We start from the raw sequence: 20,991 nt of genomic DNA, 5'->3' as shown, positions 1-20,991 counted from the left end.
AGTCTGGCCAGGTGCATATCCCATAGCAACTAATCATAGGTAGCGTTTATTGGTTACCTGTTTAAAAGTAAACATGTTATTGGTTGTGATAGGCCACAGGTTACTGAGTCAAGTCATCTGCACTTGGATCCCCCTTTCCATGTAACAAGCTTGGCACTCCCAAACTATTTTTGTATGTTTCGTTATAAACAACCACATTGCCCAACATGATATGCCTGTATATGGCCAACTCAATATCTTTCAATGGATCACTGGTAGAGAAGAGTGAACTTTATCACACATTACAGTTATTCATCAAAATTCATGGTTTTATCAGAGGCAGCCTTTTTCAGAGATGTGGTCCGAGTGCAGTCTCTTGCTCTGTAAATAAAAACTGTTAATGTCATTATTATACACACCTTGCCTTCCATGTCAGTCAATGGGATCGGAGCCCTCCCCCTGTCTATGTAACAAGCTGTGTGGGCGCCATGTTTGGAAAACTATTAGCAACATGGGAGCCTTTTTTTCTATGAAGAACAGTTGTAACATAGTGGGAAGAGATTGTCTAACAAGGTAGGGCAACAACAGTCGTACTGGCTGATACATTAGATAGCTTCACGAAGGGGTTGAATGGTCTTTTTTCAACATAACTTACTATGTTACTATGGCAATACATGTTATTAGTGGACCAGAACTGCTCTAAAAGATGGCTACATGGTCTGAGACATTGTTTCTTATTTACCCAAATAACAGCATTATTCTGAGATGTGTGATTCTCAATGCTAAACATGTCTAGGTCTGTTCAAGAAAAATAAATGCTTGCATTACTGGGAGTAGGGATAGAGATAAATGTGATAATAAAAATGTTCTTAAACTTATTGGAATTGATCAGGAAAATTAGTTATTTGTTTTCCAGTTTAATTTGAAATATTGAATCCACACAATGTACATATTCATGGAAAATAACTCTTGGCTAATGTTATGTGCCCTTACGGTAGTGATTCCCAGTCTTTTCGTATCCTAGATACTACTGGATGGCCATCTTGAAGGTCAATGAGAAATGCTATGGCTGAATGGCTCATACACTATACAACTATAGGATTATGGATGAAAGGCTTAAACATAATATTGTCAAACGTGGGAGCTCAAATGGGAACATGAACCAAAAAAGTCTTTATAGTGTAAGCAAGAGCTGAATATTCCCACAATCCATAGATTGGGCTTCCATATATCCAGGTACTTACCAAAGGGGTTATTCTCATGCCTCACTCATTAACTCTACACATACATGTATCCAAGCAGCACTAGTGCTGCACCCCATCTCTGGAAATCCCTACAGCTTTCCTTCTGACTTTCTCCCAATCTTTCAGACTTTAAATGTTCTCCCAAAGCACATTTCTTTAGGGAAGCTTACCCTTCTCTAACCTAGAACTTCTTTCATGATACAATATATACCGCTGCCACCTGCTAAGTGCCATGCACAATGCCACATCTTTCATTTTGCTGAATTATGACCTTACCCACCTCAATGCTTGTGTCTCCCATGTCTTCTTTAAGATTAGATGTACACGCCCATCCATTGTACAGTATTGGGTGATATGCTGGTGCTTCCTAAATATGTTAATATATATATGTGCAGGTTTTCCTGAGATAGTGCCCCATTTTTGGACTGTGTCCTAGAGTCTTGACAGTTTTCTATGGGGGCCCTAAATGCCCCTGTTTTGCTTCATGCATTATGGGTTTCTTTCTGTAACTTGTCATAATGACAAAATCATTTAGTTCCTAGTAGTCTTGATTTTTACGTTTTGGTCCTTATGCTTAATAAAGTGGGCGTGGTATCTATAAAATGGGCATGGCTTATTAACAATTTTATATATCTCTAGTTTCACCCTTTTCTCCCTTGCCCGCTGCAGTGATGCCGAAAAGCGGGGAGCCACCCGGGTGCTAATTTGGATTTGATGACTATGTGATCAGCCCCAAAGCCTCATTAGACCTACTAACGGAGAGGGGATTAATGGGACGCTATTCTAGGCGCTAATAGGATTGTCTGAGCTCCTGTGACACAGTGCAGGGAGGAGGGGGAGAGGGAGAGAGGGAGAGGAGAGGGAAGAAGGATGGCGCTGCCACCTCTAGCTGTCAATGTTATCTCTATCTGCCGCTCACAAATGGCGCTCTGCTGACCAGACACGCCGAGGGGACAGAGGAGGACAGTCGGGGAGAAGGAGGGAGGCGACGGGGGGTCACAGGGCAACACGGCAGATGCCTGGGAATGCCAATTTCATGGTCGCATGCAGTGGTTTAAGGGGGGGCATCGGAGGGGAGAAACAAGGGGGGAGGCAAAATGAAATACCAGAAATACCTGACTGTGCTGCAGATGGCGATCGGAGTGACTCCTTCCAACAGAGGGAATATACTGCCTTACAAGCGGAGGCTGTGGTGAGTGTGCCGCCGCGCAATGGCTGCTTTCCCGGAGGCTATGGCGAGAGAGAGCCTGTGTAGAAGGCATCCTATCAGGCGCTGGCCATGGAACATGCTATCATCTGTGCGCTGGGCATGGAACATTCTATCATCTGTGCGCTGGGCATGCTCCATTAAACACGCTACCTGTGCCTTCCGCATGCTGCATTAAATGTGACAAGCTGGCATCATACAGTGGCACTGTGGCTGTCATGCATGGTGCCACATACTCTCAGTTGCCTATAGGATACTAGATAGGTACTTCATTCACTTGGAACATGGCCATTGTGTGCTAAATATTTATATATATAAGTACATAGTGTGGGATTATGGGTGATTAGCAGGTCTGGGTCATTTCCAGTGGCTATAAATCACAGGAACAGGCCAGGCTGTATGCACTGCTGTGTGTGTGTGTATATATAGTAAAGCAGTGTTTATGACTACCTCATGTATATACTATGAGGCATAAAGCAAAGGCTGGTAGAGTACATGTTTTCTGCATTGCCTACATGACTGATTGCTATGAATGATGCATGGGATTGTGTATATAATACCTTGTGTGTACAATTATTGGCTGTGTAGGTGTGATTGCCGGTGTATCACGTACAAGGCTTATGTTTTGACAGCAATGTTTGTAAAAAAAGAGTTTATTTTGGTCCAGCTTCTGACAAACCAACTGATCAAACTGTGTGTCCCATTTTGCAGTAACATTTCCGACACTGGACTAAAAGGCATTAGGCATCTGCAATACATAAAGCAGCAACAGACACGTGTGTCATTATCATTCTGCCATTAACTCTTTCATTACACACATTCTGGTAGCATTGAATAAGAAATGCGCTACTATTTACTAATTGTAATACACAGTACTTTTTATGTTTATAAATGTGTGGCCTTCCGTTTTAGTGAAGCCTACTGGGGATCAAACCAGAAACAGTTGGCAATGATTTGTTTTAGAAGAATAGGTGACTTAACTCTCTCACCAATAAACATATTCATTCAGCAGACTGTCTGAAAACAAATTAAGAATCCTTGTGTTTTGTTGATGTCTAATCTGTCAGTCAGTGGTATGACATAAGATTGATCTATTATCACATTTGAGGCTTTGAGATTAGGTTAATTCCATGAGATCATTGCAAACACGGTGAACAATGTTTAACAATTCAGCTCATTTCAGTGCCTGCAATGCAGGGAAAATCAATGAGTGTTTATATATATAGTTTGGCGGAAACATCCATTTCCATCTGTTTTCTTAATATATTTAATCTTATCTGATTGCCCAGTAACACTAAATTGACTGTTCAGTCAACTTGAAATGTAATGTAAAAGACAGATCTTTAAAACCAATATTTTGATCCATTGTTGTTGGTTATTTTTAATATATGTTATAAACACTGTATAGAGAACATTAAGTGCTTAACCCACAAATAATTCATATACCTTATAAGTCAGCTTCTACAGTATGCTCAGGTAAACCTTATATAAATGTAAGGAATAATATACAGATACACATATATAGATATGCCTAAATGAAGGGATTACTGTATAAGACCAAAATGTATATTTCTGAACATACAGACTAGAGCTTCAGTTTTTTTATTTTCAAGGTCAGTAATTATGGTACAATGGGGTCTTTAAATACCCACATCTTAAAGCATCGCTTCCATTTTTGCTTTGTTGTGACATTCTTACTGCATCATTTCAATGAAAACATAAGAAGATGCTTAAATCACTTTTGCATCACAGTTACCTTGAAGAGGTCCCAAAGGAGAGCAAAACAATGGTGCATGTAACTATAAATATCATTGGTGCATGTAACTATATATCCAATCCATATGGGTCACGTGGAACAAGCCAAACACTAACTGGATGTGCGCATTAGGAACATACTGGTACATCAGAATTGTAAAAGGTGAATATGTTTGTGTTTTTGTGAGCATGTCTTCATAAAATAGACGCATATGTTCAAGGCATTAGTGTGCACACATGCAAGCATGCATAACCCCCCCCCCCCCATACACACACATAGTAATATCCATAACAATGGCTTGGTGCAGATCAGAACAGCAGGTAAACACTAAAATGTAACTTTAGTAGTATGTGAAAAGTTCACCAGATGCCATTCTGATTAAAGTGCCCTTCAGAACATATAGCATCAGTTTTATTGGTGTGTCTTATGGGCTGGCATGCTTTGGGTTGTATAGCATGCTTACACCAAGTTTAACCACTCTGGCAAACAATACAAATCCAAACACACTCTTGATGATCTCTTATAAGTATAGTCTTTTGCCCAAATGTTGTTTTGGGGTCTTCTCCTGCATTATCTTATACAAAAGGATGCAATGCATTTGTTTTTTTCTCCTTCCATCTTGTACTATTATGCAGTAATGTGATCATCCTTAGTATCAGTGGTATACAGCTTTTTAGAGACCCTAGAGCTGACCATCATGGCACAAACATCATATGTTGGAGTTTTCCTGCTTTATATTTAAAATAACATCCATAGTAGAACACCTAGCTGCTATACTGCTGCATATATAGAGAGGTAGTCATTGTCCAGTGTTAAATCATAAATCTCCCTTACAACAATTAAATACCCAGTCCTCAATTCTTACATTTTTATTTTATAGCATAGGCAACATTGTTGCATGGTCTTTCCTTCTTTCGCAGTAACCACAGAAGCCAGATGTTGGGTATTCTATATCTCATCTGTCCTTACTGCACCTAAACGCTCTGCCCATATGCAAAATGATTAGGCTAGTATTGCATACATCCAATAATGAGCAGAACAATTAGCCAGCATAGGGAATATCTCTTATTGGCATATCAGCTTCTGTTTGTGTGACTGGGGAAAAGCTGACAGCACTGTTCGTCTTACTGTATATAATATCAGATATCTCTGCATGGGTATAAACAAGGCTCTTTTCAGTCTAGCATTTTCCAACTAATTGCCCATTGACAGTTTGTAGATATCATTATGTATGTGCAAGTGAGGCAATGTGCATCTCGCTCTTTTTCTGCAAGATAAACTTTTTTTTAGGCAGCTAGGGGCCAACAATCCATTGATTCAACATTTGTCATCAAACTGCAATTCTTGAAACAAATTCGCAACTCATTTGTTACAAATGTAATGAATTGGCCTGCAGCAGTGATTAAAATCCATGGCAGGTAAAAAGTTTAAGAAATGACTAAGGAAATTCTCTGATATTTTAAAATTCTATTGTATTTCAGCTTGCAATTAAAATTGCTTTCAATTTTCTGTAACAAACGTAGGCTTGCCCTGTTTTGTCTATGGCACACAGCAGTACCCGTTGCTCTAGCTCTACCATGTACTGCAGACCATATAGGGTTTCTGGCATTTTTGGTAAAGTCATGCTGTCCACATCTATTGGCAGAATGGCATAAATAGCCAAAATATTTAAAGTTTAACTCTACCCATTTTTTCCATAATGGCAGAAAATCTAATTCTAAGCAATTTCCCTATACAGGTATGGAATCTGTTATCTGGAAACCCATTATCCAGAAAGCTCCTAATAAAGTCAATTAAATCAAACAATTCTAATTTTTAAAAATGATTTCCTTTTTCTCTGTGATAATATAACAATACCTGGTACTTGATCCCAACTGAGATATAATAACATTCGTATTGGGTATATTTAATGCTTCAATTATTTTTTTAGTAGACTATGGTGATTCAAATTATAAAGACCCCTTAGCATTCTGGATAGCAGGTCCCATACCTGTATATATTAATTAAAAAAATCAGTGATTTTACAACTACACGTATTGGACCCCTTATCCGTAAACCCATTATCCAGAGAGTTCCGAATTACGGAAAGGCCGTCTCCCATCGACTAAATTTTAATCAAATAATTCACATTTTTAAAATTGCTTTCATTTTTCTCTGTTATAATAAAACAGTACATTGTACTTGATCCCAACTAAGAAATAATTTTTCCTTATTGGAGGAAAAACAATCCTATTGGGTTTAATAACTGTTTAAATAATGTTTTTAGCAGACTCTAGGTAGGAGATCCAAATTACGGAAAGACCACTTATCCGGAAAACCCCAGGTCCCGAGCATTCTGGGTAATAGATCCCATACCTGTACTTGCAAATGTAATTGCTATTAATGCAGTGTTTGTTCTTCACTATTCTTCACTAAATCTTCACTATTGCGGGCAACTAATATCCCAGACATGCCATCCCACTGGCAAGAATGTAAATCGCCTGAGGCAGGGGTGCTGCTACTATGAGGCGAGTTGAGAAATTCACCTCAGACGGCAGCTCCCCCAAAGTTACCAGGGGCGGAAAAAAGAGCCTATTTTCTGTTTTCTTTACAACGGAATTTCTGCTCTTCTAGTGCAGAGAGCGCAATTGCACTCTCTACATTAGTGATGTGGCCCCTCCAAGGGGGGTGGCATCGGAGGAGCTGCCTCATGCTGCTCAGGGGTCAAAAATGTCCCTGGCCGGTGGAATGGCACACGCGTCGCATCGGTTTTCCGAAGTTGCCGAGTGGATCTTACAGTGTATGGCCACCTTAAGGCCAGTGACATTCAAGGAAACTAGTCATCCTGTGATTAATTTGTGAGGCAAATTCGGAAAGCCGAAGTGACACATGTTTTCCTACCAGCAATTTACATTACCACCGGTAGGAAAGCATTTAGAGGAGATTAGTCACAACATTAAAAACTTTGCCCTATTAATTAATTTATATATACATATATAGCATCCAGTTATCGGCACTCACCGCTCAAAGGCATAAACTGGGTGCTAACCAACACATTACATCCAGTACACAGAAGGCACTCACAGCATAAAATCTGCAAAAGTAGTCCTTTATCCAATACCCGTATTCAATACCCATATCTACGCGTTTCGATCCCCTCAGGATCGTCGTCAGGACGTCATCCTGACGACGATCCTGAGGGAATTGAAACACATATATATGGGTATTGAATAAAGGACTACTTTTGCAGATTTGATGCCGTGAGTGCCTTCTGTGTACTGGATATATATATATATATGTTCCAACCGAGTCGCAATCCATGTATATAAAACGTAGCATTTATTAGTATCCATAAAAAGCCTACAGTCAATACGTAATAACAACAGCGTGAGTACTTATGCACCCAGTTTGCCACTTCTATGTGACTTTTCGGGAATACCACAGTCCCTTTCTCAAGCGTGTTACCGTGGCCATCTCACATCATATAACGTACTTTTTTTTGAAGTGCCATGTATAGATTGAAAACGGAAGTGACATACCGAGTCACCGTGGTGACAGGACGCAAAACTAAAGCGTCCCAACTACACGGAAGTCAGCACACCATTTCCGTGTTAGATTCACAATAATGATATAACTAGCATAAATAACCTTAGTATAGTATAGATTCAAAATGACTATCCCTCATGCTGCAAATAAGTCCAACTCCACAGTACCTCTAAGTCAATGTATATAAGGATTTTTGTTCACAATAATGAAACACTATATACAAAGGTTAAATACATATTTTACAAAAATATATATATAAATTTATATATATATATATATATATATATATATATAAAGAAGCAGAGTGGCGCACACACAGGGACTTTGAAAAAACAAATTTTTCGAGCACTAACGGTGCTCTTCCTCAGGGACAAACCTGAGGAAGAGCACTGTTAGTGCTTGAAACGTTGGATCTTTTTTAATAGATAATAGATTCAAAGTCCCTGTGTGTGCGCCACTCTGCTTCTTACCCAAGGTTTCTGATCCTTTGAAGGGTGTGCTCCGTTTGTTCTTGTGTGTGTGTGTGTGTGTATATATATATATATATACTATTGGAAAGTTACTTAGAATTACCTGATTTTTAATTATGCAAACAATTTAGATAGAGTTCCCCTTAAATATTTATGGCTGCATTATATTAAAATGAGCATGACATTTAAGAAGCCCTTGAAGCCTCTGGGCAGACTGAGTGTCATAAAAATCCACTGAAGGGACACCTCTATCCTATGGTCCTTCACTTCAAAGCACTGAGTTTAGGGACAGGCACATATGCTTTAACGAGCATTAGGGGTTCAGAGAAACACACTAACTGAATACACTCACAAATAGTAACAAACATTGTTTGTGACTGACTAAATATAATGAAAATTGTAGTCCAGCTACTACTAGAATACAGAAATGTAAAAACCTTAGGTATCACAATTCATTATGCTTTCTGGATACTCTTGTGTTTAATTCTGAAGTTTCAGGCAAACCTTCTTAAGGATACAGATTTGACATGCAGAAGCAGTAATATATGCTGATTCTGCTGATTTATTACCACTGAATCTACTACCTGAGATAAATTAGAACTGTTCAGTTGTTGGTCAAGGGAAATGAAGCAGGAAATTTACTGCCCCAACATGTTCAAGGCTTCCAGAGGCTTCTTTGGTTATAATCTTGTTTTTATAATCCAGCCTAAAAACAGCTCTGTAGATGGGTAAGGACACCAAAGTGAATGAATACCTTTCGCTCAGAAAACAAAATGAGTAAAATGAGTAAAAACATAAACACAGATACATCTCTTGAACTGGAGATGTAATATCATTTGGCATTCAAACCAGACATACAGAAATACTTGGTTAACATTTGGCCTCAGTTAGTGACCTGGAACCCATTGCAAAGGTATTATTTCAGTAGGGGCAAGGAATTTATGTTTCTGATAACTGATGTTTCTTGGCTGCTAGGTTCACTTCAGTTGACTTTGTAGTTTGCACCCAAGTTATGTGTCTACCTGGCTTTCAGGATTGTAGCCCATAACAAGTCAATATTCAGTGTAAGGCAAAATCTATATTCTCCTTTATTACAAGTATGGGATCCCTTATTCAGAACCCCATTATCTAGAAATCTTAGAATTATTGAAAGGTCATCTCTTATAGAGCCAATGTAAAGCATATAATTCTATTTAAATTATTTTCTAGTTCCCCTTTAAAGGTGATTCCCTTTAAAAGCTATTGTAATTGGTCTTAAATGATTTCATGGAACATTATATACAGATGTGTATGCAATATGTCTAACATTATGGTATAATTTCACTAAAACTGCCCAATAATTCAGTATAATCTGACTTCCTTTGTCTCTATTGGATTGGGATGCTGCACTGGTAGCAACTGAGCACCTTTTTTTTATTGTTTTGCTGTCTCCTGCAATTTATTGCATTATTAATCTGACAAAATCTTCTTTCATTGCTTTCATTACCCTTAAGTAGTGTCTAGTTCGGTTTCCATTAGGCATTATCATGTCAAATAAATCCATTAACTCTCAGTGATAGTGCGTGGCCCATAACAATACTATAAACTGAGAGATGTATGCACTGCCCACTGCGTAGGACCCTCTCAGCAAGGTGATTTGCTACATTTATTGGTTATGGTCTACTTGTATGAATGAAAAGGCATTCTGCATGGGAGAGGTGGAGCCTGAGCATGAGTATCCCTTAGACATTCACAATTATACACATTTATGGGACCTGCTTCTCATTTATTTAACAAAAAAAGGGTCACCCAGACTTGATAGAAATGTAACATTCTCAACCAAGATATTATACATTTAGGGGCAGATTTATCAAAAGTGTGAAATTAGAGGTCACAACAGAAAAATCCACCCACTCTCGATCCATTCCTGTGTGCTTTTTAGATGCATATTTATTAAACGGTGAACTTTTCTGTGGCAACTTACAGAAAAATTCACACACTTTCTATTTATTCCTATGGGATTTTTAGAAACGTATTTATGAAATGAGAACTTGATAAATACCCTTCTAAAAATCCCTAAGCAATGAATAGTGGGTGAGTTTTTTATGGTGAGCTATAATCTCACGTTTTGATAAATCTGCCCCTTAGTGGGCTAAACATTCTGTGACCCTAATGCAACTAAATTCTATTATTAAAGGGCATGTTCTTCCAAATAATTAAGCAATATTTATCTGCATAGAGAATAATTGTAAGCAACTTTTCAATAGGCATTTATTAAAACAGTAAATTATTTTAATTGTAATTACAGTAGTTCCAGCCTGCTTCTAGCTATTCAGGTCACAATAAGCCAGGAAACAGAAACAATGCAGAAGAAATCAGCTCTCCTCCATGCATAACTCTGATTCCCACAATGCCTTCACACAATTTATAATCCTTCTTGTTAGGTCTGTTAATCACATAATATGCAATGCATTGTGGGAATTGTAGTCTTGTCTGAGGGAGAACTGGCTACTTATACAATTTTGGGGAGTGAGAAAGTAGTTCAGGTAATAGAAAGTTACAGACAGATACTGATTTCAGCAGTAATTACATTTAAAAATAATGTAATGTAATTGCATTATTTTTACAAGGCAGGTATTGTTTTCTTATTCTCTCTGTGGAGTTGTTATTTAAAGGGTGTACAATTAGTGGAAGGAAAGCCTGTAGTGAAGAGCGATCTGAGTGAGTCTGTGATGCCCATGCGAGAACCTAATGACAATACATTTGAAATCCTTGCTACTTAAATGACATTTCCACCCACATCTAATCTTTGCTTTTTGGGCAGATGATTTGTTGGCTGCAAAGACTATTATTACAATTAGATTTTTTGATTTACAGACTCCGTACTAAATATGTATAATAAATAATTAAAAGCAGTACACAGGCGGTTGAAACGCCCTCACCCACCTACAGCCAATTAATAAGAATGGAAAACAATCTACTAATGGCAGACATTAGTGCTGTCAGCACTGCATCATGGAGCAGTCTTAGAGCTGCTATCTCACCCCCTAAAATCTGACCATACTTTTCATATGCTAAAAATGGAACCATCTTCAAATGATTCAACAAGAATTTTTAGATGTATTTTACATGGTTGCCATTATTTAATTGGTCTGAGGGTGAGAGGGAAACTGAACGCGGCCCAGCACTCCATGCTTCACCCTGCACCCCAAAGTTCCTCTAGGGCTCAGCTACAAGCCTAACAACAGACCTGATTACAAACTCATGATTATACTAATCCCATGCTTTTTATGGAGTCATTTACAAACTAGAAAGACATTAAATTGCTGCTATTTCAGAATATGTCCTTACACTGAGATGTTCAATATTGTTTACAGGGTCACTCCGTCATCTGAGAATCCCAATGCTGCTGCATCGAGTACGAGTCAGGGAAAACCATCTCTAAGGAGAATAAAGGGACGGATCCACAGAAGCAAAAGCTTGGATAGCGTTGACCTCTGCGATTTTAATGTAAGTGTTTGGAACATTCAAATATTTATAACATTTGTGGAGGATGATCCATTTTTTTTTTTGGTAAATAGGTTTACCTTTGTGGTGGATTTGTCTGTTTCTTGAAAAGTGATATGCAGAATAATTGTCATCTTCATTATCTCTATTCTCAAATTGCTCATCAGAAAGATTTCTTAACAGCAACAAGCTTAGGAATGATACAGTGCATGTCCAATGGATTTTTTAATGGCAAATATAAAAGTTCATAATTTTTTTGCACTAGTTTTTTTTTTTTTTAAATCTCCACATTATAAACCTTTTAAGCAGTTCCTACATGTTTCCAGTACTGGTCTGAAAGGGTACAATAAAATGCTATGTTATGTGCTTAATATTTTCATTTATATATCAAATATTATTATACTAAAATCATTTTTGTGTAATATAAATTCTGCCCCCTAGCGATGGATTGGAAATCTGTCCCTAGGTGCAGCGCCAATGACCGCAATAACTGTTATGTGGCAGGAAGTGGGACGCCTACGCACCTTTCTTGTCTGCCTCTCATGAATATATGTGTATCGAATGAGGCAGGCCTGTATTCATGGGGCAAAAGTAGGTTTGGGGACGCCTACGCACCTTTCTTGTCTGCCTCTCATGAATATATGTGTATCGAATGAGGCAGGCCTGTATTCATGGGGCAAAAGTAGGTTTGGTAACAGTGGCACCTAGGCAGTTAGGTGTGTATTTACAAGCTTCTGTAGCTCCAAACCTACAGCACTGTGAAAAAACGAAGTGCCTTTTCCTGGATACTGGGTTCTGGGGATGGGAATGCTGCATTATTTAGAGACATGATTTTTTCATATCAGTATCACTTTAAATGTAGTATTATTAAATTGACCGTGTCTTAGCAAGGTTCAATGACACTAGCAACCAGACAGAGGTTCAAATGGTGGGTGAGAATATAAGTAGAGCAGAATAGACTGTTATATATACAGATTTACATCGCTTTTTCAATGACTTCTACTCAAGGTTGGATTGCTTATACCCCCTGATTTACTTAAATCTAATCAAGTTAATGGGAATCAGTCTGGAGCAGGAACAGGCATTTTGATCACCACCACAAGTAGTGCGAGTCAAACCCCAAGTATGCCATAGACCTTAGGTCTTTCTAAATCACAACTATAACACTTAGGGGCTGATTTACTAACCCACGAATCCGACCCGAATTGGAAAAGTTCCGACTTGAAAACGAATATTTTGCGACTTTTTCGTATGTTTTGCGATTTTTTCGGATTCTGTACGAATTTTTCGGATCCAATACGATTTTTGCGTAAAAACGCGAGTTTTTCGTATCCATTACGAAAGTTGCGTAAAAAGTTGCGCATTTTGCGTAGCGTTAAAACTTACGCGAAAAGTTGCGCATTTTTCGCGTAAGTTTTAACGCTACGCAAAATGCGCAACTTTTTACGCAACTTTCGTAATGGATAGGAAAACTCGCGTTTTTACGCAAAAATCGTATTGGATCCGAAAAATTCGTACAGAATCCGAAAAAATCGCAAAACATACGAAAAAATCGCAAAGTACCGATCATTACGAAAAAAACGCAATCGGACTCCATTCGACCCGTTCGTGGGTAAGTAAATCAGCCCCTAAGTTAGATCACTACTCCCTACATCATGTTAAATGAATTTCAGCTGACACCTCCTCATAAAATGAACACAGATAGTGTCATTTGAAGCACAGGCAATTTACTGTCATAAAATATTAGTAAAGCTGTCTATTTATTAGTAATGCTCAAGTTGTATGATACATTCTGTGCACACTGGTTAGGCACTTCTTTTTCAGGGATGTACTAAAGTTTGTTTGGTTTGGGATTAGGCCAGATTTGAGCCTTCTTTAACAAGATTTGGGGTGTCTGGCTGAACCAAATCCAAACCCATAAAATCATGTGACTGTAGGTTTGCTATTTTTTTCTGTGATTTAGCTCATTTACATATGAAAATTGTGGTTGAGATTCATTTGGGGAATCTGTTTTTTTACAGTAGGTGCCTATTAATATTATTATAGATATTTTGGTATTTTAGTATAGGGTTTCATTAAAGGGACACTATAGCCATATATATACTTGGTGACTTTGTTTTGTGCAGGAGAATATCTTTTCAAATATTGTTTTATGTTATCTCTCAGTACAGGCTAAAGAAATAATAATGGTATAGGGGGCATTTTGACTGATACTTCCCTCAATGGTCGAAATGCCTCCCTCCATCTGATTCTACTCCTGAAACAGTTGAACAAAAAAAACACCCTATTGGACACATACAGTGCATTGACAAGAGGACCCCAGTGTTAAAACGATTCTTGGGGTGTCAGATGGGGTGCTTTGCTTTTAAACGTATTAGGATTAGTAGGATCGTATATTGGGGGTGGAAAGTGGCATTTTTTTACCACGACTGCTATCCATCAAAAGGCAGTGGCAGTCAAAATGCTCTCAAATGGGAAATATTTTAGTTAATAGAAGCTGAGAGTCAGTATTAGCAATACAAAATCTAGAGATAAAAAATAGCTATACATTCACCTCCTAAAATTTCCATTTGACAAATAAAAGGGGTTGAACACAATGAAGGTATAGTGGCACTTTAATTTAAAAGTGGATGGCTAAACCACACGTCTGCAGAATTTCTTCAGCAACTTTATTTGCTAAAATTAAATGTACACTTCAAAGCAATTGAATTTCTTGCGGATCAGCGAATCTACTAAAGTGCAGATGTGCAATACTTTAATTTGCATATGCCAGAGTGTTTATTTAGCTGAATATAAGCTGCTCCATGCATGATTATTATTGAATGGGTCTTGAACAGCGGTTTTTTAAACTGCATCGTGCCAAGGCCTCATCTGTAATGAAACAATTTTGCCTGCGCGCAAAAATTCGGAAAGGCTCTGCCGCTGTTTACAATGGTCAGTACAAAAATTTTGTGACTTTCAGATCGCCAATATGATATTATCGTGAGTAATACAATTTTTTTGTAAACATATTCGGGATATTTGCGATCTTTCTTTTCCAATCCGAATTTTTCCCATTCGTTATTCGTATTTGTGGATTAGTAAATCTGCCCCATAGTCTAACTAACTGAGCATGTTCACTTGGTCTGCATGTCGGTGCAGGAGTGGGGCATTATGGGAACTTTCTTTACACAGCTTAGCGATTTTTCTTCCTGTTTTGCTTCTGATCATCTGAACAGGTGAAATGTGGGGAGACTTAAGGGCACTATTGAGAGAACTGAAGGTATGCCTGAGATTGAGATTAACTCTTTATTAGCCTTTCCTTCTCCTTTAACATGATCTTGACAGGTTCTAGATGACTTATTTTTGCTTTGTTATTTTATTATACGGGGGCAGCATCTGTTTTTCGGTTGCTACAGGGAACACAGCCTCCATCTATGATTCTTGAGTGTCTTTAAGATTGCTAAGCAATTTCAGCCTATTTCTATGAGGACACAAAAGATCTATCTGGCCAGCGCCGGATTTCAAATCCAGGCACCCAAAGGCCGCCCCCCATTTGCACCCCACCGCGGGCATATGCGCGAACAACCCCCCGCCACCGCAATGCCACAAGCGTGCATGCACGACATTTAAACTCCCATATGGAGCAGTGGGGAGAAGTCCCCATTGCTCCGTATGGGTGCAAAATGTAAACATTTTGTTAGGCGGGGCGGCATGCCGCCCCTAGATTAGTGCTCCCCTAGGCCCAGCCCTTTGTGGCCTCGCCACAAATCCGTGCCTGTATCTGGCATAGATATTGTTTGAAATGTCAAATTCTAGTATAGCTAACACTGGGCAATTCCGCTCCAATGCAGAAATCCATAGCAACCAATCAAGGATTTTGCTTTTTAGTAGTGTACAGTTTAAAGTTAATTGTTAACTAGCTGCTACGTACTAATGCTTTGATGCAAACTTGCCCATAAATGAGCTTTATCTGCTGCAACACTAACCACACACAGGCGGAATTTGACTCATATATTGCACATGTGGCACTGCACACTGCAAACAGAAAGCTAAATTTCAGCTGCAGTTTTGTTTTTTAAGGGTAAGTCAGTGAGCAGATGCATTGATCAGTCAGTTCCCCAGACACTGGTTGGCTCAGTTTTCTGTTTTGTCTAAACAGTTCAAATGGGCAAATCCCTTGCTAAAAGGGCAAACAGTAGTCATTTCAAGAACTTATGAAATATTGGCCAGCATAGGCAATAAAAGGCAAATCCTCGGGTGTGTGTTATCATTAAAATGTCTATGCCTCTTTTGCTAAAATGAAAAACCTTCTCTGCCCACATACACCCTACATACCTGGTAGTATTTTCTGGCACTCTGCTTATGTAGCTCAGAGTATAGCAATCTCTTCCCTCACAGGATCAGTCTAGTTCAGTTCAGTAGGAGGTAAATGCTGGCCTGGGTGGATTTGAGGAGTGGGAGGGTAGTGGCCATTAAAAATAATGGTGGGAGGGGGTAAGTGAGGATAGATGTGTGGGGCCCCTGTTCCTATGGTGACAAATCACTTGGGTCCGGCACCTATATAGGCAGGCAGGGAGCTCAGTTAACTCACCAGGAAATAATTGATTGGTCTTGCCATTTTTAAGAGTATTTTCTGTTTGACACAGTAGTGACCAAAGGCTGGTAGATCTCTGTCTTGCGGCTTCCCAATCACATAAAAAAACAACATATTTTTAGGATTGTCAAACATATTTTGCCCTGATCCAAGCTATTAGAATTTTTTTTCTGTATCAGTCTGCTGAGCAATCTTCAGTTATATTGTATACAAGCACTGGTTATAAAGCTTATCCTTTTCAAGAATTGAAGCTAAAGAAGGAATATGTAAAAGAATGCAAGGCTAAAGAGTGTTCTTAATGCTGAAATGGATTTAAAGAGCTTATTTTTATGAACACTTTGTAAAGTATTTCCGCTATACAGTTTCATTGTACAGAAGTGTAAATAATCTAGATGAGTGAAGCATCATATAAAGCTCTTTATGAATTAATGATTGTGCAGTAAATGCCTTATGTTGATGGGGCCGCTATCTGATGCCATTTATTGATCTTACTGGCATTTCCCAGGTTATAACCCTGCGCATTTTAAGGACGTGCCAGCAAGGTTATTGCAGCAGTGATAATGATGTCTTCCTAACTAAGCCTCTCTTGCCGTCAGTTTAGTGCCACTACTGATGGGGCATTTTAATTAGAAACAAAAAGAAAACCTTTACGTGCAACTACACAAGGTACACCTGGAATAAGGGGATCATTTTCCTAACTTCATTCCTAAACTTTATTACAAAGCAGTTTTTATGTCACAATATTGAAGTGTGCAGGGCCTCTCTAATGCCATAATAGGCTTAGGGCAAAAAACCCAGTAAGTGACCCCCCTAATAAACACCTTTTTAACAGCAGTCTCGCCACATTTTTGGCAGTACTGCTCACAGCTTACTCAAAGGGGATCAAAATGCATCTAACAACGCTTCACAATATATAACTATTACATACCTTTGTGCCATTTCAGGTAATTGTATCACATGCTGTCTTTCCTGTCCCCACTTCACTTTAGTTCCACTTTAATACACTCACAAATGAAGATTGATAATGCTCCAATGGTCCTGTGTGTTAGACTTTCTATTGAATTCCAAATACCTCTTTCAAGAAAGTTAAAATGTGGCTTCAGATTATTGTATGTATACAATAAAGACAAGGTTTATTGATTAAACTGGACAGGTATTTAAGGACCCTTTGTCTTTGTCCAACCCTTCTAAATTAGACTAGATGAAAAACTATGGGGGGCATTTACTAATGTTTGATTTTTGTTCATGGTTCATATTTTTTGCAGCAAAATATAATTTTGCCACAGAAAATGTAGGACTCAATGGCAGATGTCCTTTTTACAGTTGGAAGATCATTCTCAATTTGGATCTTTTGATAAATGACTGACATTCGTTGAAATGAGTTAAGTCATGGTTTCAAAAAACTCTAACGCCATGAAAATGAGAATGTTGATAAATGGGCTTCTGTTTACTTCAATGTTGTAGACAAGGCCGGTGTGTTATCCAGCACTGCTCTGGTGTCAGATCTCATTTTAATCAGCACATTTCCAATAATATACAATTTTGGGGGGTTAATTGGCTCCAGATGTGGCTTTGTGGTTTTTGGGGTGTGAAACTAGTTGTAGCTGATCCTCATGTTCTACTTTCTGTTGAAATTAAATTTACATAGACTTTATTAAAATAGATTACCAACTTGCTATAATATTGTATTGTATTTCCTTAGTAAAGATGTTTCCAAAATATTTACAAGGTGTTTCCAAAAGCCATTTACAAGAATTATTTATTTTTATTATTCTCCTTGTACAAAAGTTATATAGTTAGTAATTGTGCATTCTAGGCACAAAACAATGTTTTTGTTTAGGAATACTATTATTATTAATTATATTTATCAAGTATTTGTAATATGCATGCATTATAAACAGTACACAACTACAAGTTATCCTCTAAAATTGTACAGCAGCATGATTTCACATGATAATTGTGGGGCTGGTGTGACCCGTGCATTTTCCAGCATGTCAGTCAGCCACAAAGTAAAACCAAAGCTGCAGTTTGTACTGTAGGCAGATGCATCATTGTCCTGATTTTCAGTTCCATATGAATATGGTGTTTTCAAAACCATGAGAGCTTTCCCAATAATTGCAGATAGCCATAAAATTATAAACAGGGTATATCTTCCCAGTAAACATCTGTTTAATGGCCTTTTTATTTAGCATCCCCTCCATAATTTCTGTGTCAAAACTGTTTGGCAAATGAAAAGAATTTAGATTGAGAGGTGCGGAATGTAATAGTAAAATGTAATTCACCATTGAATGAAAAGTGCTTTTTTACAAAAATCCTATTACAATAACAGCATCATGCTCTCTTCACCATGGCATGTCGTATCAGTAGTCATTCCTCAACTGACACGCTGTCATAACAGTTTCTCAAAAGTGTGCCAGTACTGTTATAATGCATTTTTATAGCTACCTGGGCCCCATCTGCTGTTGTGCGGTTTACAAAATACTTGTGAGAATTGTTAAAATAACTCATGTGTGCAATGTGTTGGCTTCCACCTGGCCTCACATGGCTGATTTCAGTTTGAGCTTTACATTTGTTTTGACCAGACACTTTTATAACTAGATTGCACAGATCCTTGGGCACAATAACACAATTAAAGTAAAGAAGTGAAAGCAAAGCCACAATCCAAACCCAGAAGGACACAGAGACAATCTGCTTAGTTCTTTTGTAAGAGATCTCCTAATAGATAATTGTGTAAACTAACTCATCTGTAGGATGTTACATTACTAATACCAGTTTACAGTTGCTCAGTGAATGGGTCCCTATGCTAATCAATGCTTTTGGTTACTTTTACAGTTTGCAGGGATTCACTGTGCCAATATATAGTCCTACTTTGCACAATGGAAGGGTTACAGTTACAGTTTGTGTTGAGAATCACTGTACTATGATTTGCTTTTGGTTACTTCTACAGTGGTTATTTCTACAGGCTCACTTTGCCAACATTTCCTGATGTACCAATGTACTTGGGTCCACTTTACCAATATAAATGTTAAGAAGACATGAGATCAAACTACATGAGATCAAATCACGGAAACTGTACTAGGTCAAGTAAAAAAAATTAACATTATCTCAGAATTTTATAAAATTGCTCCTATATTTATCAACTGACGGGAATGGCAATCGCTAGCATATTGGATTCCATTGGTTTGGTCCTGATAAAGTATTTGTAACCAATTGTTTCTATATTATACTGAACTACCCTCTCCTAGCCTCCAAAGGACAGTTGGAGAGTCAGTAGTTAAGCATCCAAGACTTCACTTTATTTGGTTCAGGTTAGAAATTCTTCAAGTCAACTCAACGAACTTTCAGAATAAAACTCCCTTGTGAGTTTTCTGATTGTAATAATAAAACAAGAGAATTGGGACACAGCCATAAAACATGATCTATTGAAAAATTTGTTGACGTATTGCAGAAAATCAATTTGGCAATAAATGGAAATAATATTACCAACTAGAATTGTTTCAGCACATTATAAGTGATTACTAAATCGGATCATTGGAATACTTTTGTCTCTGAGTTCAATCACGGTTGCAGGAAAGGCTCATTTGCATGTAACTGACGGCCTTATCTATCAGAACAGCTTTTGACCAAACAGCATCTGTGGCACAAGCGTTGTGTATTCTTCAAATTATTTATGAATATGTCTTTAATCTTAGCTAAAGTGCTAGTCTTTTACAGGAGCTGTGTTAGACAGGGGGCTTGCATAAAATATCAAAGCAATCAAATGGGGAAAAAGGAAATGTCTCTCATTTTTATTCTGTGCAACAGAAAATATCAGTGAATGAATTAACCTCTGGTATTAAGAGAGTGTTCTATTCTCGGCCTAAGGGTGACTCAGATCAGATATTTCTAGGAAAACCGATTCACTGCACTGTATATATTTATTTAGTGTATGTGTCTCTATATTGGGAAAAAATAACATTGACATTAAATACACAGCGGGTAGTGGGTATTTCATTTATTGCCTGACTGCTTCACTTTTAATGACAAATGGCAAATAGCAGGAATGGCTGTCTAGTTTATTATGTGATATTATTTCAAGATAATTGTATATATATATGTAATTACAGACTGTTAATTTCAGATGTAAATGTAGTATTTGTAAAGATAGAACAGCATCCTGGCATTGTACCACTTATTATTATCATGGTAAATCCTACAATACAGTTTTTCCATCTGAGCAACCCTTGCATTTATATGTATAACAATGCTAAGGGCCAGCTGTCATGTTGGTAGAAGTGTACAAATAGTGTATTAAATCACAAGTTACTGATTTTCCCAAAAGGCATGTATTAACATTCACTAAGCACGGGTGGAAGGATCACTACCTTGTTTCTAACAGGGGTGGGGTGTAAGGATTTCACCTATGTGCATTTTCACCTTTCTGCTCTGTTGGAGGATGCTGCTCACTGCAGTGTAAATGTTTTAACATGCTCTTTCAAATAGGACCTTGCTGTCCCTTGAGTCTTGTGAACAAGAACAAGTGTGTTAGCCCCAAATGAATTCCTTTGTCTTGAATGCATTAGGCCAGTGAATTTATGTTTGCAATGAATGTACCAATAGTATTCTACCAATAATGTCATATATCAATGTTATATGCAGTTGTAAAGTTACTTTTTCTGCAAGCTCAACTGAACCCCAAGTGATTGCCATAATTTGCCACTGTGCATGGGGTGGGGTGTCTCTTGTGGGGGGGCCCTTATTAACACATA

At 38.0% G+C, this 20,991-nt stretch overlaps 1 protein-coding gene across 9 annotated transcripts in view; it reads left to right on the top strand.

The window, feature by feature from the left end:
• The first annotated feature begins 2,296 nt into the window (after positions 1–2,296).
• Positions 2,297–20,991, top strand: part of tjp1 (tight junction protein 1) — a 201,598-nt gene continuing 182,903 nt past the window's right edge. For all 9 annotated transcript variants that reach the window (XM_031899168.1, XM_031899169.1, XM_031899167.1 and 6 more), the window contains exons 1-2: positions 2,297–2,415; positions 11,538–11,670. In XM_031899168.1, coding sequence (XP_031755028.1) covers positions 2,321–2,415; positions 11,538–11,670 — 228 coding nt within the window. In that variant the 5' untranslated portion in view covers positions 2,297–2,320. The remainder of the gene's footprint in view (positions 2,416–11,537; positions 11,671–20,991) is intronic.

The sequence above is a fragment of the Xenopus tropicalis genome, chromosome 3 (genome assembly GCF_000004195.4).
Source record: "Xenopus tropicalis strain Nigerian chromosome 3, UCB_Xtro_10.0, whole genome shotgun sequence".
Lineage (NCBI taxonomy): Eukaryota > Metazoa > Chordata > Amphibia > Anura > Pipidae > Xenopus > Xenopus tropicalis.
Note: the sequence above shows the minus strand (reverse complement) of the source record. Positions and strands in the feature narration are given on the sequence as shown.